The sequence below is a fragment of the Aquarana catesbeiana genome, linkage group LG12, assembly GCF_042186555.1.
Source record: "Aquarana catesbeiana isolate 2022-GZ linkage group LG12, ASM4218655v1, whole genome shotgun sequence".
In the NCBI taxonomy this organism is placed as follows: domain Eukaryota; kingdom Metazoa; phylum Chordata; class Amphibia; order Anura; family Ranidae; genus Aquarana; species Aquarana catesbeiana.
Window position 1 is genome coordinate 209,819,496 of NC_133335.1, and position 23,397 is coordinate 209,842,892.

General features: G+C 45.6%; 1 protein-coding gene across 2 annotated transcripts in view; it reads right to left on the reverse strand.

Moving 5' to 3' along the window:
- The window catches only part of LOC141113484 (protein MTSS 1-like), a 209,954-nt gene that overhangs the window by 18,127 nt on the left and 168,430 nt on the right, over positions 1-23,397 (reverse strand). For both annotated transcript variants that reach the window (XM_073606616.1, XM_073606615.1), the window contains exons 10-12: positions 9,401-9,512; positions 3,529-3,648; positions 2,871-3,021 (exon numbers count right to left, since the gene is read on the reverse strand). In XM_073606616.1, the coding sequence (XP_073462717.1) occupies positions 2,871-3,021; positions 3,529-3,648; positions 9,401-9,512 (383 nt within the window). The remainder of the gene's footprint in view (positions 1-2,870; positions 3,022-3,528; positions 3,649-9,400; positions 9,513-23,397) is intronic.

Genomic DNA, 23,397 nt, shown 5'->3' on the forward strand with positions numbered 1-23,397 from the left:
CATTCACTGGATTAACCAAGAGGAGAACTACCCCATCATTGGTGTCAGTGGGAGGAATAGTGCCCCATCATTGGTGTCACTAGGAGGAATAGTATCTTACTTTTGGTGTCAGTGGAAGGAATGGTGCTTCATCGCTGGTGTTAGTGGGAGGAACAGTCCCCTAAGGGCTGGATAAAGGCAAGCATTTGGCCCATGGGACAGAGTTTGGAGACCACTGGTCTAAAACATCTTTGCATGCTGTACCATTAACAGTACCCTATATTTAAAACATATGAACTAAAATTACCTGCATGGGGTTGCTACATACTTTTGGCCTTATAGGATAGGTGCGACACTCAGGTGTCCAAACACATTTGACCATATAGTGTACATAGCACTTTTCACCTGTTCTCCTTCCAACCTCCCTAACATAGCCATTGGATCTTACCTTTATAGCTCTGTCTGCTGCTCTGTCCCCTGCAACAACTGGTGCTTCTAGGTGTGGGCTGAACACAGGGTTTTTTTCAGCTGGAACGCAGTTCCGGCTCCTCCAGCACCAAATGTATGTAATAGCAAGGGGTGTGCTGGAGGGTCTATTGATGCTGTCTGCTGGGGGATTTATGGTCACTGGTGGGGATCTAAATTTGTGTGAGGGTCTATTATTGCTTGTGGGGGATCTGTTGTTGCTGGGGGGGGGTGTCTTATGGTGCTTGTAGGGATCTACTGTTGAGGGAGAGGGCTATTGCTGCTGGCTGCTGGAGGGTCTAATAATGCTGACCGCTGGGAGATCTGTTTATATTGCTGGGAGGGGGGGGTCTAATGTTGCAGGGGTGGTATTTTGTTGTGGATGGTCCATTGTTGCTGGGGGGGTGGGGACCATTGTTGCTGGAGGGGTGGGGACCATTGTTGCTGGAGGGTTGGGGACCATTGTTGCTGGGGGGTTGGGGACCATTGTTGCTGGGGGGTTGGGGACCATTGTTGCTGGGGGGTTGGGGACCATTGTTGCTGGGGGGTTGGGGACCATTGTTGCTGGGGGGTTGGGGACCATTGTTGCTGGGGACCATTGTTGCTGGGGACCATTGTTGCTGGGGACCATTGTTGCTGGGGACCATTGTTGCTGGGGAGGTGGGGACCATTGTTGCTGGGGAGGTGGGGACCATTGTTGCTGGGGAGGTGGGGACCATTGTTGCTGGGGAGGTGGGGACCATTGTTGCTGGGGAGGTGGGGACCATTGTTGCTGGGGAGGTGGGGACCATTGTTGCTGGGGGGTGTTGCTGCCCTAGAGGCCTAGCACCTGTGCAACACAGATTGAACAGTCTTGTATTCACTGTGCTGGACGGAGAAAAGTGAAATATGCCGGAATGCACAGGACATCTGCTTCTAGGATAGAAATTTTGCTTTGTAGCAGATTCCTTTAACAGCAAAGCCAAAACTGCAATGATGAGCTGTGACTCAAGACAATGGATGACCAGAAGCAAGAGATTTGGCTGGGTTGATTAGAAGAGTTAAAGAAAAACTCGAATCGCAAATTAAAATGCATAGATGTAAATTGTTTAGAGTTTATTATCCCAACATTTCATATTCCTAATACGTGCCTGCTGTACCATGTACTTGTATGAGAAAGTATCCTGTACTCTCTATATTGCCTCCCTTGTGCGAAATCCCTGGTGTTCCTGTTCATTTCTAATTCAAACTGAATGGCTCGTTTCAGAAGGTGATCGTTCACAATCACTTTAAACTGTCAGAAATTGTCCAAATTGGTTTAGCCAGTCTTGTGATAGAAAACCTTTACAAGGCATTGGCAGGACCCTTCTTAGCTACTTTAGCTTTACAGCTTCTGTTGCCACCTCCCTGCAAACTGGGCTGTTAGGCTAGCCATACACATATACATTTCATTCATTTGGCCCAGGGGCTAAAGTAAAGTAGAGCAATGTAATAGATTCCTCCATTCACGGCCCCCTGCGGCTATTGTATTCTTACAGCCAGCACCCAGGGCTGTCAAAATGCCCTAACAGTGACTGCATCTGATTGGATGCAGTCACCATTCATTTTAATATTTTTCCACTTAGCTACTTCAACAAAAGTCAATTGAAATTGAAAATTGGCTTTCGTTGAGCTGGGTGTTTAAAGGGGAGTTCCAGTGCCCCCCCCCAAAAAATTAAAAGTCAGCAGCTACAAACTCTGTAGCTGCTGACTTTTACTATTAGGGCATCTACCTGTCCAGGCATCCAGCTGTGTCCTCACATGAGCCAATTCTTGAATCGGGTCTTGGGTACTAGTGCCTCCATCTTGGATGAAGGAAACCAGCAGTGAACCTTGAGGCTTCACAACCAGTTTCCTACTGCGAATCCTCCGCTCCCACCCAAAAGGTGCCAAATGTGGCAGGGGGGGGGGGGGGCGCAGACACGCGGAGCTTCCCCTTTTGGGTAGAGCTCTGCTTTAAGACCGGGCCACCCACGGCTCGAATTTCAGCAGGAATCGTTGGAAATTCAAGCCATGTATGGCAGATATATATATATATATATATATATATATTTAATTACTGGATCTCACCCACACCAGACGCATTATGCTTTCATGTGTGGGCAGGGCAGAATTTTGGATTCATTGATCCCATATAACTCAAATGAAAGGGGTCCTTCAGCATACATCCTGGACCCTTATGACCCATATCTGAATCAAATTTAAAAAGGTGCTCATGTTAATAAGTATTTATCAATTGCATCTGGAATAAAGTTACGAGCGCTCCAAATAACCCCCTCCCTTATAAAAGAAAAGCCCTTTTTCAGTAAAAACAATGATCAACTTATACTTGTGTACAAAGGTAAAGTGGCTCCAGTGTATCATTATTTAAGGAATGGTTTCAACTATATATGATCTATATTGCTCACCATGAGAGGGGATGGTGTCATCGGAACATGACGGGGTGGTAGTCTGTGTGCTGTATCCGCTCGAGCAATGCAGAGAGTCCCGGCTAAGTTGTATTTCTGCGCTGAGTCCTTGGCTTAAAGCCAAAGCTAGGTGGTCCCGTGGAAGCTTGGGCTGAAAGGAAAACAAGAGGTGTCAGACCGTGCCAGACCTTCAGGGCACCGTGCCGCAGCTGATGGCTCCAGTGCGCATGTGCGGGAGTGACGTCACCGTGGCTCGGCCATACAGCCGAAGCCTGCGAGCCTGGAAGACAGACCGGGTGAAGATGGAAACCCTCTCAGCGGTGACAGCGCACTGCTGGAAGGCTTAGACCCCATACACACTATTAGATTTTCTGCAGTATTTTGTCTTCAGATTTACCAAAACCATGTAGTGCCAGGCCTGCCTGATTGCATACAAATTGAAACTCTTAAGGTTTGACCTCATATTATATGGCTTTGGTAAATTTGAAGACAAAAATCTGCAGAAAATCTAATAGTGTGTATGGTGTCTAAATTTTAAGGTAAGATGAATACTAGCACATTATACCATTGCCTTTGCAGGGGATTTTTCTTTTGCCAGCCGTGGTAAAAGCATCGTTCCCATAAAAGACCAATCAAAGCAGAGATTTTAGAAACTTACTTTAGCCATGACCTGGGGAGGTGGAGGCCGAAATCCATCGTTGGTCTGGATTGGTTTTGGGAACTCCTCACTTGGACTACTGGAGGAAGACATCTGCAGATTGCTATTCATCTTGGGATCCTAAAGAGAAAGATTTGTGGTGTGAATTATTATAACATAAGTGCATTTTGTTTGCACGTGAAAGAGAGAGAAAAATCATCTATACTGACTGCAAGACGGCAAAGATTGAAGTAATTACAAACAACGGACCTAAGGTAAGATGGTCCAACTGTAAAATTGAATATGTGATGTAGGCTGCCCATATTAATAGGACATGCTCGAAGCACCCCTTGCAACATTAAGACAGCTTTCACACCGAGCTGCGGGGGGCGTCGGCGGTAAAGCGGCAGCGTTTTGTGGGCGGATCTAACCCCTTTTCGGCCACTAGTGGGGTGGTTTTAACCCGAATAGCGCTGCTAAAACGGCGGTAAAGCGCTGCTAACACAAGCGCCGCTTGACCACGAACGCACAGGCAGCCCCAATGTGAAAAGGGTCTTTGTAAATGTGTGGATTTTTCCAGTAGGACCATTGGATAGGCACTTCCGTTGAACAACAGTGATTGGAAGTGTGTGCAAGCGAGTGAAAAACACAATGCAGGTGGCAGCATGTAAACACGTTCTTCCCACCTTTTGGGTCTATTTGTAAAGCAATCTGTAAAAAATATGTGATTGATACCCTAGTTAAATAACTTTAAAGCTTAATGTTTATTAAAAGCCAGCAGCTACAAAAACTGTAGCTGCTGACTTTAATTAACAGACACTCACCTGTCCCACGGTCCAGAGATGTGCTCACCTGAACCGTCTGCTCCCTCTGTCTTCTGTTCCTGGCGCCGGCATCTTAACTGTGGGCACTCAGCTGTGATAGCTTGCGGCTTTACAACCAGGTGCCCACTATGCATGCGTACCCAAAACCAGGTGCCCATTCTAACCCCCCCCCAAAAAAAAGTGCCATTTGGGGAAAAGGAGGGGATTGGAGGCCTTAAAGCGGAACTTCCCCTTTTGGGAAAGACGAAGGAGTGAAGGGGAGACAAGTCATGCCAGGTGCCTCAATACAAAAGGGTATGCAAAGTCTAAGGGTCGGTTCACACCATAAATTGCACAGGGACACGCCGTGTGCCTTCCTGTGCCATTCACATACAATCTGGGTGCAGTGCATTTCAGCCCATTCATTTGAATTGGCTGCAATCGCTTCGTTTAATAGCAACTTGCAAAGCAGGGAAACGCACTGCACTAACATCTGCTGCAGATAGCAGTAGGTTTTGAAGATGGTGCAGGAAATGCACACGGAATGTGGGTTTCCTGCATCACATTTTGGTGTGAACTGGTCCTTAGAAAGCAGCCCCCTGCTGAGTCAGACCTATAGCTGTGCAACCAGAACATCTCTTGCTCCCAGTTGAAGCTCTAGTTTGGACTTGAACCTTTGCAGAGGAACCACTGCTTCCACACAGAGCAAAGATCATTCCCTGCAGCATGCTGACAGGCTTTCCTTCTCAGGCTGTGGCTGCTTTCTAAGGAATGTTGGGCCTTGCTCAAAACGGAGGTTGGGCTTTAGAGACTGAATTTCAAGGGTTCCTCTTATAGCAGGGTCTCCAAACTTTCTAAAGAAAGGGCCAGTTTACTGTCCTTCAGACTTAAGTGGGGCACAGCCCGATCTTTGGTATTAGGGGGAGAAATAGTTGGTGTCAGCGGGGAGAATGGCGCCCCCATTGTCGGGGGTCAGCGGGGAGAATGGCGCCCCCATTGTCGGGGGTCAGCGGGGAGAATGGCGCCCCCATTGTCGGGGGTCAGCGGGGAGAATGGCGCCCCCATCGTCGGGGGTCAGCGGGGAGAATGGCGCCCCCATCGTCGGGGGTCAGCGGGGAGAATGGCGCCCCCATCGTCGGGGGTCAGCGGGGAGAATGGCGCCCCCATCGTCGGGGGTCAGCGGGGAGAATGGCGCCCCCATCGTCGGGGGTCAGCGGGGAGAATGGCGCCCCCATCGTCGGGGGTCAGCGGGGAGAATGGCGCCCCCATCGTCGGGGGTCAGCGGGGAGAATGGCGCCCCCATCGTCGGGGGTCAGCGGGGAGAATAGCGCCCCCATCGTCGGGGGGTCAGCGGGGAGAATAGCGCCCCCATCGTCGGGGGTCAGCGGGGAGAATAGCGCCCCCATCGTCGGGGGTCAGCGGGGAGAATAGCGCCCCCATCGTCGGGGGTCAGCGGGGAGAATAGCGCCCCCATCGTCGGGGGTCAGCGGGGAGAATAGCGCCCCCATCGTCGGGGGTCAGCGCGGAGAATGGCGCCCCCATCGTCGGCGGTCAGAATAGCTCCCCATCGTCGGGGGTCAGCGGGGAGAATAGCTCCCCCATCGTCGGGGGGTCAGCGGGGTGAATAGTGCCCCATCATCGGGGGTCAGCGGGGAGAATAGCGCCCCATCGTCGGGGGTCAGCGGGGAGAATAGCGCCCCATCGTCGGGGGTCAGCGGGGAGAATAGTGCCCCCATCGTTGGGGGTCAGCGGGGAGAATAGTGCCCCCATCGTTGGGGGTCAGCGGGGAGAATAGTGCCCCCATCGTCGGGGGTTCAGCGGGGAGAATAGCGCCCCATCGTCGGGGTGTCAGCGGGGAGAATAGCGCCCCATCGTCGGGGGTCAGCGGGGAGAATAGTGATCTAAATTCAGCAGGTCCACATTTCCAGTTGGCACATTTCAATCAGTGTATTAAGCTTCATGTACACGGGACGTTCTTCAACCTCTCCTGAATGGATTTAACTTGACAGCTAGAAAGCGGCGTTTAAAAGCGGACGTACATGCCACGTTTGCGTCTAGAAGTGGTGGAAAGAAAAATGTATTTTTTTTTTGTTAAAATGCTGCTAAACGAGAGTTACCAGTTTACAGGCTGTTACAGGCATTTAGCGTTTCAAATGCCTCTGAACATCCATCTGAACAGTTTTTTGCGTTCCAAAAAAAGCTTCTAAACTCAACTGCCTAGAAACCACTATAAACTCCCCTGTGTACATGTACTGATAAGATAACAGAGGAGAGTTCAGGGGCAGCTGAAAAAAAAATGCCCAACTGCTCCTAAACATCCGTTTACCAGCAGCAGAATGAGGTCTTATAGCCTTAGAATGTAAGGTCGCCTCGCCCCCCCCCCCCAGTATAAGACCGGACTTACCCGTGATGGTGAGCCCCTAATGAAAATAGCTTCCTGTACATGAAAGCAGAGTGTGCTGTTATGTACTTAAAGTGAGATATAAAAGGAAAAAAAAAAGAGCCAGCCATGGAATGCTTTGCTGAAGGGGCAAGAGTCAAGTGTGTCTCCATGTGAAGCACTTCCCTTACCACTTGCACTAATACTACACCTGACCGAGTGTTTGCTGGCACTGTGCGCAGCAGAGGAAGCTTCTGTCAGGTCAAGTGCTCTTAAGACCTTCTCACAGGCTGAATGGAGAGATTCGTATCTATAGAGAGCTCTGTGTGTTTAATCACCGGTGCATGTGAGATCGGTATGAATTGGGCGCAGAAAGGAGGGCTGAGCTATTACTGCAGCAGGAACGATGAAAGATCAAAACGTGCTTTACCTTCATCGAGGCCAAACGTCTGTTATCAGACCTGGGATATTTAAAAGCTGAAGTTTAATCCGCCTAGATTTTGCCCTCCCTGGTTCTCCTTCCTCCATTCATCAACACGCTAATTACATTTTTAAATAAAACCGGCTTCCATTACATATCCAGTGAGGTCATTTCTGGGTCTCTGTACTTCTCTATGCAATGCAGGCAGATCATGGCTGGTGGGAGAGGCCAGCAGGTTGCGGGCACATAGCTTCCTGAAAATATCATACCACCATCCGTACTTCTCTCAAGAGCCCTCAGCCCTGTTGCAAGCAGTGGGCTGGCTCTTGGAAGGAGAAATGCAAATATCAAAATGCCCTAATAGGTGGGTGTCCACCTGGAGTTACGACCGTTTGTAGGTGGGTTACATTTGCAGGCGTACTTACCTAGGTACTGCCCACATGTGATGCAGAGCCTCTATGTTTGAAAGAGCTGAAATCCAAGGAATAAAAGGGGCAGGCCAGAGACAGTCAGGCTTGGGAGGAAAGGGCTAGACCGGTGTTCTGCCGAGAAAGTTCCTCTCGGCGGATAAGGACCCCCCTCTACTGCGCAGGCGCAGCGCCTGCGTAGTAGGAGCCGGCGGAAATAGCCAAAGCGAAATAAAGAAACCAGCTGTACACGGCGCCTGTAAGAGGGCCCCTCGCGGGCTCACTTCGCTCGCTACTTTTTTATTCCCCCTCTAGGTCCACTTGGATGGTGGGGCTTGAACCTGGACCAAGGGCGCAGGCGCCGTGTACAGCTGATTGAAGTTTTTCAGCTTCGGCTATTTTCGGGGGCTCCTAGTCCTTCGTACTGCGCAAGCACAGCGCTTGCGCAGTACAGGGGGGTCCTTATCCGCCGAGGGAACTTTCTCGGCAAGACACCGGCATGAGTGCTCAACCTGTGGCCCTCCAGCTGTTGCGGAACTACAAGTCCCATGAGGCACTGCAAGGCTGACAGTTACAAGCATGACTGCCAAAGGCAGAGGCATTATGGGACATGTAGTTCCGCAACAGCTTGAGTCGCACAGGTTGGGCACCCATGATTTATTGCTGGATGTCCTCCAGCCAGGAAATGAGGCGGGCCCTGACTTGCTTCAGCTTCCAATGCAGACTGCAAGAAGCTCACTGTGTGCAGTGAAACCAGAGTGAGCTATTTGAGTACAGGAGAAAAGCCTGTACAACTGTGCAAGACAGAAGGGAAGGTTGGAGTTCAGCTTTAACCACTTAAGGACCGAGCCTCTTGTTTAGATGTGTTGTTTACAATGTTGTGAAAGCTAATGCCAAATAAATTGATACCCAACATGTCACGCTTCAAAATTGCGCCCGCTCGTGGAATGGCGACAAACTTTTACCCTTAAAAATCTCCATAGGCGACGTTAAAACATGCAACCTGTAGAATTTTTTAGAGTTACAGAGGAGGTCTAGGGCTGGAATTATTGCTTTTGCTCTACTGATCGCGGCAAAACCTCATATGTGTGGTTTGAAGACCGTTTTCATATGCGGGCACTACTGACGTATGCGTTCGCTTCTGCACGCGAGCTTGGCGGGATGCGGCGCGTTTAAAAAAAAAAAAAAATTTCTTATTTAATTTTACCTTTTATTTTTACACTGTTTTTTTAAAAAAATAAAAATTGTGTCACTTTTATTCCTATTACAAAGAATGTAAACATCCCTTGTAATAGAAAAAAAAGCATGATAGGACCTCTTAAATATATGATCTGGGGTCAAAAAGACATCAGAGCTCATATTTACACTAAAATGCAATAATAAATTAAAAAAAAAAAAATTGTCATCTAAAAAAAAAGCTCTCTGCCTCCTGCTTTTCTGGCAGCTCAGGCAAGCTTTATAAACTCTTGGATTTTGAATGGATGTAGGGAAGAGAAGACTGCAGATAAAACAGATACAACTTATGTAGGAGGAATTGTTTAATCTCAATCACTTTATTGAGTATATGTAAAGGTTTACAACCATTTTAAATGAATAGTGACAGCCTACTGGAAAAAAAAAAGTCATGTAAACCCTGAGTGACATTTAGCTTTCTAAAGTACTTTGTATTATAAACCATTTCCTTTTTTTTTCCTAATAAAAATGAATATCTAGCTTTTTTTTTTTGTATCCTTTGTTGCATCAGCAATGCCGATCTCCTGCAGTCTCTTTGTCTCCATGCACTCCAGTGAGCTCTGCATGGCATTTCTCAGGACGGGTTTCCTGATGGTGACAACAGTGGACTATAATGCTACTCTGACAACTATAGTTATCTGACTCTTACCTGGAACATGGTCTCCAGCATCATGGCAGACGGGGGACGAATATGAAGGCCTTCCATTGAGCTTGAGATTGAGTCCATAGATGGAACGTGTCTCATTGATCCATGTAGATAGCTGATAGGGAGAGAAAGCACAAAAAATGAAGTCACATGACCTTACACTGAATATTCCAATAGTGTAACGGACATTACCCACGTCAGCTTTTATAAAGCAATTATCATTAAAGCAATTATTATTATTTATTTTTTTTTTTTAAAGGGTAAGTTCACCTTTGCACAAAAATTGAAAAGGTCAACTAACTCTGAGTTATCCTGGAGACGTCCAGACCCAGTTGCACATAGCGGCCATGATGCCCCATGCTGCTGGTGTAGCAGTCCGTATACCGTAATACAGGAGTATGAATCATGATACTTGCAATGGGAAGGGCTCATTGGTCAACGCAGTCATGTGAGGACCAATGAGAAGCGTATCTGAGGCTTCCTCTTCCTGTAAGTTGTGCCAGAAGAAGGAAGTGCTTCTCATTGGTCAGCACGGTCATGTTGACCAACGAGTGCTTGTTAGTAGGAGCATTATGGATGGATACCCACTATGGTATGTATGTGTATTGCAGTATATGGACCTCTTCACTGGCAGCATGGAGCATCACAGCTGCTATGCGTAGTGAGGTCCTGGATGGGTGGCCAGGATACTTGGAGTTAGTTCACCTTCTCATTTTTCACAAAAAGCTGAACTTGCACTTTAAATGCAGACCACTTGCCCCAACCACTTTACACAGATGACTCAATTCGGCATTTAATGGATGCTAAAATGAGGGTTGCACCGATACTAGTATCAGTGCCGATACCGAGTATTTTCAAATGCACCAATACCTGAAACCGATACTTTCAGGCTCGGTTCTTTGAGCTGTCAGTGGGTCTCCCCTGTTGACAGCTGAAGTGTAAAAGAAGTCCGGTAAGTGTAGCTGTCAAAAAAAAAAAAAAAAAAAAAAAAAAAAAAGGTTATTAATAACATTGCTCAGCAGCTGAAACACAAAAATAAAAAGAAACATTGTTTCTTTTTGTAGCTTTGTTTCTTCATCTGCAGATCAAAAGGGATGAACAAAATGTTCCTCTGTTTAACTCCTTATTAACCCTTAATTTACTCTAATCAGCCTTAATTAACTCCCTAATCTCCTCCATTTAATTATTATTTTCCTGCTTTTTTTTTGTTTAAGCCTATTTTATAAACGATAAACAATTAAAACTTTTTTTTGTTTGCTCTGTTAGTGAATATTTGTACACATATATATTAACATATATTTACACATTTTACAGCTGCAGTGAAAACAAAACATTTGCGGTAGGTATTGGTAATTGGTATCGGCCGGTACTAAAAAAAAAGTAATCGGTACTCGTACATCATTATCCGATAGTCGTGCAATATTTATGGTAATTTATCTCTCACATCAATCTCGGCTATGCAAGCAGAAATCTCTGCAGTCTTGCAAGATGACCTTCCACAACATTCCCCCTCCAGCTAAGAAAGCAAAACCGGTGACATGGCCAGCCAAGCCACATGGGGAGCGAAGGCTGGCCTGTGTAGGCTGATCCAGTGAAAGAGCTATTGTAGCCTATTATTGCTAAAAGAGCCAATGCTGGTTTCTGAAAGAAAGGTGTCAGAACACGCTGTGCATCATAGTTTGTTGTGTATAGGGCTGTGTAGTCACATATTGGTCAGGGTGCCCATGCTGAACCATGTCCACAGCCAAAAGCCCCTACAAGGATGCACATGAGTACTGGAACTGGACCACAGAGCAAAGCAATAAGGTGGCCTGGTCTGAGGAATTCAATAATGGTTTGAGGATCACAACAAGTTCAAGCCGTTGACTCCAAATTCACAACAAGTTCAAGCCGTTGACTCCAAATTCACAACAAGTTCAAGCCGTTGACTCCAAATTCACAACAAGTTCAAGCCGTTGACTCCAAATTCACAACAAGTTCAAGCCGTTGACTCCAAATTCACAACAAGTTCAAGCCGTTGACTCCAAATTCACAAGTTCAAGCGGTTGACTCCAAATTCACAAGTTCAAGCGGTTGACTCCAAATTCACAAGTTCAAGCGGTTGACTCCAAATTCACAAGTTCAAGCGGTTGACTCCAAATTCTCCAGATCTCAACCCAATCGAGCATCTGTGGGATGTGTTGGAAAAACAAGTCCGATCTATGGAGGCCCCACCTTGCAACTTACAGAACTTGGGCCAATATACCACATCATACCTTCAGAGGTCTGTTGAGAGTCCATGCCTTGACCTGTTATGGTGGATGGTCATATTGCTATGGCTGATCGGTGTAAGTACCCGAAAGTGTTAAACTTTACTTTGCATGCCAGTATGGAAATATAATTGATGATAGGTCTACTCTAAAGGGTAATCTGCCCCTTTGCGCATAAGTCTGCATTGTACTCTTCTCTGTCAAAAGTAACACCCTCAGTTATCCTTCTGCAGTCTCTTGTATATAATATACTACAGGGATTGTGAACACTCTTTGTGGCAGCCATAGCAAGTAGGCGGAGCTGGGAACTTTGCTGCAGCCCGTGGCACATATAAGAAGCAGTGATGATGACGACAATGAAATCCGCCACCTCCCACCAAAATATCAGTTACTTTGGCCATTTTAAGAACTGGCAGCCTCTCACCAAAGGCACATACATCTGACATGGGTCACAATGCCCTCTGTGTAATACATCCCACTGATCCCTAACAAGAGACCTTTGATGGAACAAATCCTGGGAATCCCCCAACAATGGATTATTATTCCATACAGTGAAACACCTTTTCTATCGGAATGTAAAAGTAGCCGGCACCAGGGAACGAGCGAAACTGGATAGCAAAGCAAAACTACACATCGAGCTGACCTATAGTAACCTCCATTAATTGGGTAATGTAAGCTACCTCTTCTGCAGAGAGGCCGAGGGATGCTGGGTAATGAAGAGATATTGATAGCAGTGTAAAGTTACAGAGGAGTCTATGCTGAAAAGCTCTGCTGATGTAACTCTATCCAGTGTGCAATAGCTGCTGACGAGACACAAACCAGCGATCATGCCAGAAGAACTTTGGTTTACAAGTGCAAGCACAATACCTGAACTGTCCACTAGATGGCACTTCTATTCTGCAGCTTTGGGTATAGGAATGTACCTGCTGATCCGGTCAGAGATCTGCAAATCCAAGCACAGCTCTACATACCAGATCCTGCAATTCCATTGCACTGTTAAACTATAGCTAGGACTAAAGACTAAACCATTAATTGGCAATACCAATTATACTTTAAAGCTGAACCCCGAGATCAGCAAACGTCATCCAAATATTCCTCCTTGAATCTTGATGTGCTTGTATATTTCCTCCAGATCTGTGCAGTGATCCGGTGAGAAACTTGACCTCTGAGCAGAAACGTCTCGTAATAAAGACCGGTCACTGCTGCGCCATCTCCTTGTGCAGGATGACCGGTCTCGTCTCCACCCACTTCTGAAAGTCTGCTAAAGAGCAGCGTTTTAAACAAGGTTTAGGAGTGTGTCTATGGGAATGTTTGACCATTCTTCCAGAAGAGTCTTTGTGAGGTCAGGCACCAATGTTGGACGAGAAGGCCTGGCTTGCAATCTCCACCCTAATTCATCTCAAAGGTGTTCTATCAGGTTGAGGTCAGGACACTGTGTAGGCCAATCAAGTTCCTCCAACCAAAACTCACTCATCCATGTCTTTGAGGACCTTGCTTTGTGCACTGGTGCGCAGTCATGTTGGAACAGAAAGGGGCCATCCCCAAAATGTACCCACAAAGTTGGGAGCATGAAATTGTCCAAAATGTCTTAGTATACTGACACCTTAAGAGTTCCCTTCACTGGAACTAAGGGGCCAAGCCCAAGCCCTAAAAGAACAACCCCACACCATAATCCCCCCTCCACCAAATGATTTGGACCAGTGCACAAAGCAAGGTCCATAATTACATGGATGAGTGAGTTTGGGGTGGAGGAACATGACTGGCCCGCACAGAGTCCCGACCTCAACCTGATAGAACACATCAGTGTCTGACCTCACAAATGCACTTCTGGAAGAATGGTCAAACATTCCCATAGACACACTCCTAAACCTTGTGGACAGCCTTCCCAGAAGAGTTGAAGCTGTTATAGCTGCAAAGGGTGGGCCAACTCAATATTGAACCCTACGGACTAAGGCTGGGATGCCAAAAAATGTTGATGTGCGTGTAAAGGCAGGCGTCCCAATATTTATTAATAATTTTGGCAATAAAGTGTACTCCATTTACTAATGATAGCAACATGAGGATTAAAAATAATCATTGCAGTTTCGACACTTTAATGAAAGCTGCAGATTTAGAAATATTAAAAATGACTTCTGGAATGACATTACTAGGTGAAAGTTATACGAGATCTTAGTGACTGGGTTTGCATCTAAGGCGTAATTTAAATACAGGATTCTCTTTCCCCCTACAGGACGGTGGAATTTTCTGTATAATATACAGGGATGTCTGTACAATGTTTAAGCAGAGAAGCACATCTACACTGGTTAAGGCCCTATGTACTCTGGTTGTCTGTTCATTATGACCTTGTCCCTGCACACAGACACACATTATCATCTCCAGCAGAACCCAAGTCTCCCGTCGCAGGCCCTGAGGGAGTTTGGAAATAGTCCTCTTTTATAAACAGTCTGTAGGTTTCCTCACTAATCCTAACCGCAAGGAGGAAAAAAAAAAACCTGACAAATCCTGCAGAGCTGGGGAATCCTTAAATGGCCATATTAAAACAAGACACTTCTGTCTAACGACTGAATCATCTATAGCAAAGAACATCCACCTTGTTAGGACATGGCTGGAGCACAGATTCCTCAATCCGGGGCTGATCAGGACCTTAAAGGAGAAGGACACCTAATATTTTCACTGTGAGCTTGAAGCTGGATGGGGGCTGCATTGTGTGCAAATGCTAAGTTGATCCCCATACCCCCCCCCCCCCCCCCCAAAGGAGTATTTTGTTTCAATGTCTAAAGTTTGGAAAAATAGGCAGAGTCCAAATACTCGTTTACTTTGTGGGACCGATTGAGGAAATATGAACTACACTGTCATGAAAGTGGAGAATCCCATGAGATGCACTATATCAGTAACATTAGAAAAGAATCTCTCTTCCTCTTCTGCTCTCTGTTCATGTGGCCAGTAGATATAAGGATCCAGGAGGCAAACTTAATCAATAGCTTAATAGCTGTTCTCCATCGTCCATTAGGTCTGATATTTCTGCAGTTAAGTAGGAGGACCTTATTGTCAAAGAGCAAGAGGAAATGTCCAGGGACTGGCTGGCCTAAGGCCACGTGACTACACAGGGATATCCTTCCAAGGGGAGTCTAATGCAGCCTGGGGATGGGGCAGTGGGGATTATGGCCCCTACTTTTGTAGTCAGTGGGGATTATGGCCCCTACTTTTGTAGCCAGTGGGGATTATGGCCCCTACTTTTGTAGCCAGTGGGGATTATGGCCCCTACTTTTGTAGCCAGTGGGGATTATGGCCCCTGCTTTTGTAGTCAGTGGGGATTAAGGCCCCTACTTTTGTAATCAGTGGGGATTAAGGCCCCTACTTTTGTAATCAGTGGGGATTAAGGCCCCTACTTTTGTAGTCAGTGGGGATTATGGCCCCTACTTTTGTAGTCAGTGGGGATTATGGCCCCTGCTTTTGTAGTCAGTGGGGATTATGGCCCCTGCTTTTGTAGTCAGTGGGGATTATGGCCCCTGCTTTTGTAGTCAGTGGGGATTATGGCCCCTGCTTTTGTAGTCAGTGGGGATTATGGCCCCTGCTTTTGTAGTCAGTGGGGATTATGGCCCCTGCTTTTGTAGTCAGTGGGGATTATGGCCCCTGCTTTTGTAGTCAGTGGGGATTATGGCCCCTACTTTTGAAGTCAGTGGGGATTATGGCCCCTACTTTTGTAGTCAGTGGGGATTATGGCCCCTACATTAGTAGTCAGGGGGGATTATGCCCCCTACATTAGTAGTCAGTGGGGTTTATAGCCTCTACATTAGTAGTTAGTGGGGATTATGGCCCCTACATTAGTAGTCAGTGGGGATTATGGCCCCTACATTAGTAGTCAGTGGGGATTATGGCCCCTACATTAGTAGCCAGTGGGGATTATGGCCCCTACATTAGTAGTCAGTGGGGATTATGGTCCCTACATTATTAGTCAGGAGGGATTATGGCCCCTACATTAGGGGTCAGTGGGGATTATGGCCCCTACATTAGGGGTCAGTGGGGATTATGGCCCCTACATTATTAGTCAGGAGGGATTATGGCCCCTACATTAGTAGTCAGGAGGGATTATGGCCCCTACATAAGTAGTCAGTAGGGATTATGGCCCCTACATTTGTAGTCAGCAGGGATCATTGCCCCTACATTAGTGGTCAGTGGGATGATCATCCTTTACTTTGATGGCCAGTGGGAAGAATAACCCTTACATCGGTGGGCAGTGGGAAGAATATCCCTTACATCGGCGGGCAGTGGGAAGAATACCCCTTACATCGGTGGTCAGTGGGAAGAATACCTCTTACATCGGTGGGAAGAATAACCCTTACATCAGTGGGCAGAATATCATTACATCGGTGGGCAGTAGGAAGAATACCCCTTACATCGGTGGGCAGTGGGAAGAATAACCCTTACATTGGTAGTCAGTGGAAATAATGGCCCCCTTACAGTGGTGGTTAGAATGCCACCCTTACAGACACAACACTTTCAAAGATCATTGTTGTAATGCCACAGACTGTGCCAACTAGCACTGGCCATCAAACTTTGGAGGCACCAATGAGGCACAGCTCAAGGAACCTTTAACAAACACTGGCGGAACCCTAGGATCCTACAGAACGCTAGTTAAAGCAAAGCTTCACCCAAAAGGGGAAGTTCTGCTTGTTTCCACCCTCCTCCTCTCCACTGTCACATTTGGAACTTTTTAGGGGGGTAAGGGGAACGGGTATCTGGTTTTGACAGCTTTTAAGCTTTGAGAATAAAACCTGGAAGCTGATTGGTTACCATGCGCCGCTGCATCAGATTCTGTGTGCCCCAGTTTTAGTAAATCTCCAACATTCCGGGACTGGATGCATGGCATTTCTCAAGGAGGTTTACTGGTGACAAAAGACCAGATCTGAGCCCATTGTAAGCTTGCTTGGCAGAGTGACAACGCAGTGGAACAACTGGGAAACATGGACAGATCATAGTCGCCCAATAACAGGAAGCGCCAGAACAGCAGGATCTTTTTTATTGAAAGCTGTAGATTTAAAAACACTAAAAATAACTTTTTAAAGCCTAAAAAAAGTAAGCCATAGATGCCGCTTGATTCACTCATCAACAGATTGTTGTTGATGGGGGGAATCCCTTCTGCAGAGCGATTGTGTTCTGCCAGTGTGGGGAGCCATCCCTGCCAAGAGGACACAATGATTATTGCTAGTGGCTAGAGCCCCTGGCAATAATCGCATGCCTAAAATCAGACATGCTGATTGTACTGAAAGTCGATTGATGGACATCCACCCTGCCCATTGGTGGTTGAAATCTCGATTGGTCCCTCCTGAACCGGCCGAAATTTGAACCATGTATGGCCGACCTAAGTGATTTTCTCATATGGGTTCAGATCAGACAGAAACACCTCTTCATGCTTTAAAAAGAAAGAAAAAAAAAGCCAAAAAACAAAAAAAACAAAACCAAAAAAAAACCAAAACCAAAAAAAAAAACCAAAACCAAAAAAAAACCAAAACCAAAAAAAACCCAAAAAACAAAATAGCAAAAAAACCAAAAAAAACCCCAAAACAATAAACCAAAAAACAATAAACCAAAAAAACAAAAAAATATTTGTATTCATCTCATAGAGGCTAAACTGCAGGGATTTTAATTCGCATGCTAAGGAGAGAGCATCTTGACCCCTGTTTCTCACTCTCTCCCCCATGAGCTGTTAGCCTCCGACAAAAGGGTCAAAGCTATTTTTAACAGCTGCAAACAGAAAAAAAGTCGGCTCTCCCCCTTTCCATTTGCTCCGTGACTTTCCAAACATCTGTTAAAACTCTTCCTGAGGAAGAGGTCTGCGGGTAATTGGCAGGCAGTCAGACAGCGATGCCATGCTCCTAGATGTGCAGGCTCGTTTTCTAAAAAAAAAAAAAAAAAAAAAAAAACAGAAAAGAAAAAAAAAAAAAAAACAACCTACACTCACTTCACAACAAAACAAAAAAGAGCAGAATCGAGAATCCGGGAGAGGGGCAGAGAGTGAAAGGTCTGGGCTTTGTGTTGGAGAAAGGTGGAATGACAAAGGGAGGGGAGCAGACAGAGCCCAATACAAAGTGGAATATACTTCTCTAGATTGACGGACAAAGTCTGACTGTATTTTCCCACCAATAGTATTTACTGTTAAAAATGTTTCAATCCCAAGCTGTAAATGTAACCAGTTTTAAAGGATATTTAACCACTTGCTTACTGGGCACTTATACCCCCCCCCCCTTCCTGCCCAGGCCAATTTTCAGCTTTCAGGGCTCTCACACTTTGAATGACAATTGCGCGGTCATACAACACTGTACACCCAAACTAGATATATTTATAATTTTTTTTCACACAAATAAAGTTTTCTTTTGGTGGCATTTAATCATGACTGAGTTTTTTTTTCTTTTGCTAAAAAAAAAAAACCAAAGACCAAAAATTTTGAAAAAAACAAAACAAAACGTTTTTGAGTTTGTTATGGACTGAGTTTTGTTATGGACTATCTCGGTACTTGGTAATAGAGAACAATTGATTGATCATAAAATAAAGTTTAATGCATACAAAAAAATTATATATACAATGTATTTCCTTATAAAAACAATTTGTATACGCCACAGTTAACAAGCTACTGACGGGTTCATCCGTAGAGTTTCTGTTGAGAGGGGGCATACATAAAAATCCTCAACTGGTTTCGTGGCAAGAGACCGCTTCTTCAGGAGGGATGGTCTATGAAAACAAATAATGCATTTACACAAAGCATAATAAACACAGCAAAGGAATTTAACAAAGGGTTACATTAAATATTAAAATAAGGAGACCAGCTCACCCACTCAAACGGGACCAGCAATCGACATGGCTCAGCAATTCCCCCCACGGCGGACACGGGGGATTGTAATTAACAGAATCTAATTGAAAGGTAATGTTGGAATTAAAAATTTGAAAGCTAAAAAGAAGCTTGGTAACACACATAGTTACAATCCCCCGTGTCCGCCGTGGGGGGAATTGCCGAGCCATGTCGATTGCTGGTCCCGTTTGAGTGGGTGAGCTGGTCTCCTTATTTTAATATTTAATGTAACCCTTTGTTAAATTCCTTTGCTGTGTTTATTATGCTTTGTGTAAATGCATTATTTGTTTTCATAGACCATCCCTCCTGAAGAAGCGGTCTCTTGCCGCGAAACCAGTTGAGGATTTTTATGTATACCCCCTCTCAACAGAAACTCTACGGATGAACCCGTTAGTAGCTTGTTAACTGTGGCGTATACAAATTGTTTTTATAAGGAAATACATTGTATATATAATTTTTTTGTATGCATTAAACTTTATTTTATGATCAATTGTTATCTATTACCAAGTACCGAGATAGTCCATAACAAAACTTCTCATGTGTGGACTTGCGTTGGTCAGCACCAGCAACTGCCCCTGCATTTCCACTTCCCCAATCTCAATCTGGATGATGGTACTCCATTGATGCGCACTGATGGGCACTGATATTTGGCACGGAGAGGTGGCACCAATGGGCACCGATAGGCAGTACTGATGAGGCGGCACTAATAGCTTGCACTGATGGGCACTGATCAGGAGGCACTGATTTGTAGCACGATCAGGACCGATGTCCCTCTAACAGCAGCCTCAGCTTCTTTTTGCTTGATGCCGACAGTGTCAGGGAAAAAAAAAAAAAAAAAAATGATAATCGCCATTTGTTTATTTACGTGATCAGCTGTCATTGGCTGACAGCTGATTATGTGGTAAAGGGCCTGCTGTGATTGACCCTTTACCCGATCTATGATCGGACGAGTCTCACGGATTCGGCTATCACAGAGCGCGCCGCCCGGGAATCGGGAGAACGTCTATGGACGCCCTCCTGGCAATTTAAGCCTGCGCTGTAGTCATCTTTTGGCTATAGCGCAGGCGGCAAGTGGTTAAAGTCATGACTACATCCTTTTTTATTTTAATTGCTTTGAGACATGCCAAGCTAATCTCTATATTTTATAGATCAAAATATAATCATTTTATACAAAGCATCCTTTGTTTTAAATGTCCACTTGCGGTCACTTCTACCTCTTCATAAGTGGGCAGCCAGATGTAGTGCCGGCCACAGACCATAGATTCTGCAGGAGCCGGCCAAAATTCGAAACCTGTATGGGCAGGCTGAATGTACCAAGTTGATCGATCGATCAAGCTGGGTTCAACCAGCCTGCTTGACTTTACTTGCAATCATCGCTAGTAGGTGATGTAGCGGCTAGCAATAATCACAGTCTTCTCCTGGTGGGGACGGCTTCCCCAGCGAGGAGAAGACAATGGCTCAGCTGGGGGGATTCCTGCATTAACACTGACTGTGTTGGTGGGGGAAAATGAGCAAAAATTTCTTTCCTGCAACCCGTGGTTGCGCAGGCACCTGCAGTAATGGGAATTTTATTTTTGGTGAGATACTCCAAGGGTTAAATATTTCTAAAGGGATGCAGACAGTGCAACTTTTCCCATCAGAACACAGAGAGTGCACCAGGTGATTATAGTGACCCTCCTATACAGAATCAGTCAGCAAAGGACATGGCAAAACAAACCGCTATTCCTTCAGAGCAGAAAAAGATAAAATTTGCCTTGTCCTTGCAATGTATATTGCTCACCCGGGGGGGGGGGGGGATTATGAAGATACACTTTATCAGCTTTAAGCACCCCTAACTCCTTCTCCCACCTGGAGTTACCTCTGTTGGGCCAAGAGACAAGCTCGCTGCAGCAGTCATAGGGAGTTGGACTCTTCCCCAGACTAACATACTGAAGGACTCTCAAAGCTCCTGGCCCGAGCGTGCAGACTGTACAGCTGGATAAGAGATTCTGCGATTTAAAGCGGAACTTTATTCAGAAAATTAAGTCCTGCTAGGTCTTCATCAGACTGGCCTCTTCTGCAGGTATAGCAAATTAAAAATAAGTGTCTATACTGCTTAATATCCAGTAATACATGGTCTCACCCTGCTCTGCACATGCTCAGTTGCTCTCTATTTTTTGGCACTGTGCCGAAAATCAGAGCCACCACTTGAGGCCGATCTGTTGACAGCCTAAAGATTTATTGCTGCTCAGGGGGCTCTGGGCTTTAGCAAAATGGCAGTCTCCAGCAAGAAGAAACAGGAGCAATGCTGGAGGCAATTTACAGCACACACTTTGGTAGCAGAATTATTATCGAGGAATGCAAGTTCCTTGCTACTAAAAGAACATTATTTTTTATTAAGTTGTTATGGATAAATTTCCACTTTAAGGAAGAAAAAGGTGGATTCGATCAACAGTCAGCGCAGTACTTTTAAACTTCTAAGCTGAAGCAAGTCGCAGTAATAACAGACGAGGAGTTTTTTTTTTTGGCCCGAACAACAGAGATTTCAGCCTATTATTTTCCCTTTAACAACACAGAGCGAGCAACAGACAACTACCAACAAGTCTGGAACAAGTAACATCTTTTCAGTGTTCGGAGAGGTTTTCTGGAATCATTCATGGGAAGGACTTATTGGCTGAGTCATGGAAACATTCCATGCAGGTGCTTACCATTTAAAGAATCAGAAAACTGAAAAACCGCCCCCCCGACTAATAAAGAGCTATTTATAACATTGGCAAAAGTGTATGTAAAAGTTTGTTAGGAAGTGAGTTCTCCAACACTCCTATGTGGTGTTATCAGAATGAGAACCGTATTTGGAAAAGCACAATTCTCATTTTTTTTTTCCCTCAACAAGGCTCGGTTCACACTGCCATGACCTGAAAGTCGCAGGACTTACAGTGCGGTGCAACTTTGCCAGGCGACTTCCTGACGACTTGAGTACTACTTGATGTGACTTTGAATAGACTTTCAGGAAATGCCTGGGTAATCCTTCCTATAATGTCAGATCCAAAGCACATCAATATAGATGAGGATCTGACTTGAAGGCAACTTCCATTAAAGTCTATGGGAACAAGTCGGATAGAAGTCGCCTCGAAGTAGTACAGGAACCTTTTCTAAGGTCAGAGCGACTTCAGTAGTGCTAGTTAAGACAGCTCTCATTGACCAACATGGGATTTCACATGTCACGCGACTTGAAGTCGAATCTCAAGTCGCGGCAGTGTGAACCGAGTCCAAGACCCCTTTCACACTGAGGCAGTTTTCAGGCGTTTTAGCGCTAGAAATAGCGCCTAAAAACTGCCTCCCATTCATGTGCACGAGTGTCTTCACACTGGGGCGGTGCGCTTGCGGAACGTTAGAATATGTCCTGCAAGTAGCATCTTTGGTGTAGGTTTGGAGCGCTGTAAAAAGCGCTCCAAAAACGCCCCTGCCCATTAAAATGAATGGGCATCGCTTCTGAAGCACCTTAAAAGTGCTGCAAAATGTGTTTTTTTGTGATTATTTTTAAGGTCACGTGACCTTTAAAAAAAAAAAAAATGCCCCACTAGCGTACGGAAAGCGCCGCAAAAACGATCAGCACTTTAGCGACGCTTCAGTGTGAAAGGGGTCTTAGTGTCCTCGTACCGATACTCTCATAGATGAGAGCAAGACTGCACTTCACCGAGGTGTCCGTTTGTGGCTTGCAACGTCCACATAGTATCTAAAAGTTAAAGAATACGTACACCCAACATTTTATATTCCTGATATGTGGCTGCTGTCCCACGTACTTGTATGAGAAAGTATCCTGTTCTCTTTGTATTGCTTCATTTATGTGAATTCCCTGGTGATCCTGCCAGTCCCTCTGCTTTCCTATTTAAAACTGATCACACTAGGCATGAGAGCACAGTGGACTTTTCTGACTGTGCTGGGAACTCAGCCTGCTCTCCTCCAATGATCAGACTTGTGCTGACATGCCCCCCCCTCCCTCCTCCAGGAAGATCAGTCTACTGCTGTTTCTCCTCCCCCAGCTCACTGAGCTCCTTATGCAGCTGAAAACAGAGGGCATGTGATCACTTAAAATAATATTTAGATATATTTTTTTTTTTTTCACATGTATACACAAATGTTGTACCTTTATTTTAAAATTAACAGGTTACTTTACAAGGGGAGGGTTTACATATACTTTAAAGTGAAAGCAAACTCTTTTTTTTGATCTTGTATCTACAGGTAAGCCTATAATAAGGCTTACCTGTAGGTATAGTGAATATCTCCTACACGGTTTATTCACACTGCATGCAGCCGGTGACGCCAACGGCGCATGCGTTCTGAAGGGACAGCATACCTGTGACCTTGCCTGATGAAGGGGAAAGGGCCTCGGAAACGCGTTGTGCTGCCCTCCCCCTCTTGGTCTTGGCCCCTGTCAGCTTTGCACATGGAGGCTCCTGACGCCACTGCCACCACACTGCCCTCTTGCTGTTGGTACCTCCTTGGGTTTCACAGCCACAGCCGAGTCCATCCTTACCACTACAGCTGCACTTTGGCATGTCTATGCATTCATCTGTTATACTTGGGACCACGTTTTTACATGTGTGTCTTGAATAAAATGTGTGTTGATTTTTACGCACGCTGACCTGGCACCCTTTTTTACTTCCCTTGCATGTTATTGAGGGATTTTCTGGTCCTGTCTGAGGAGCTACCGGTGACTGCGCGGGATCCTATTCACCCCCCTTTCAGATGATTTACACACACTGGACTGTATATGCACCTAGCTGTATACCATCTGGCACTGAGCCCTGAACTGATTGCCATTTTTCTAAAAGACAGGTTGTGCAGAGTTCACTTCTGACCCTGTAATGATAGGGACACATTAAATAAGACTGCTAGAGATTACTACGACAGCCCCTTTCGAT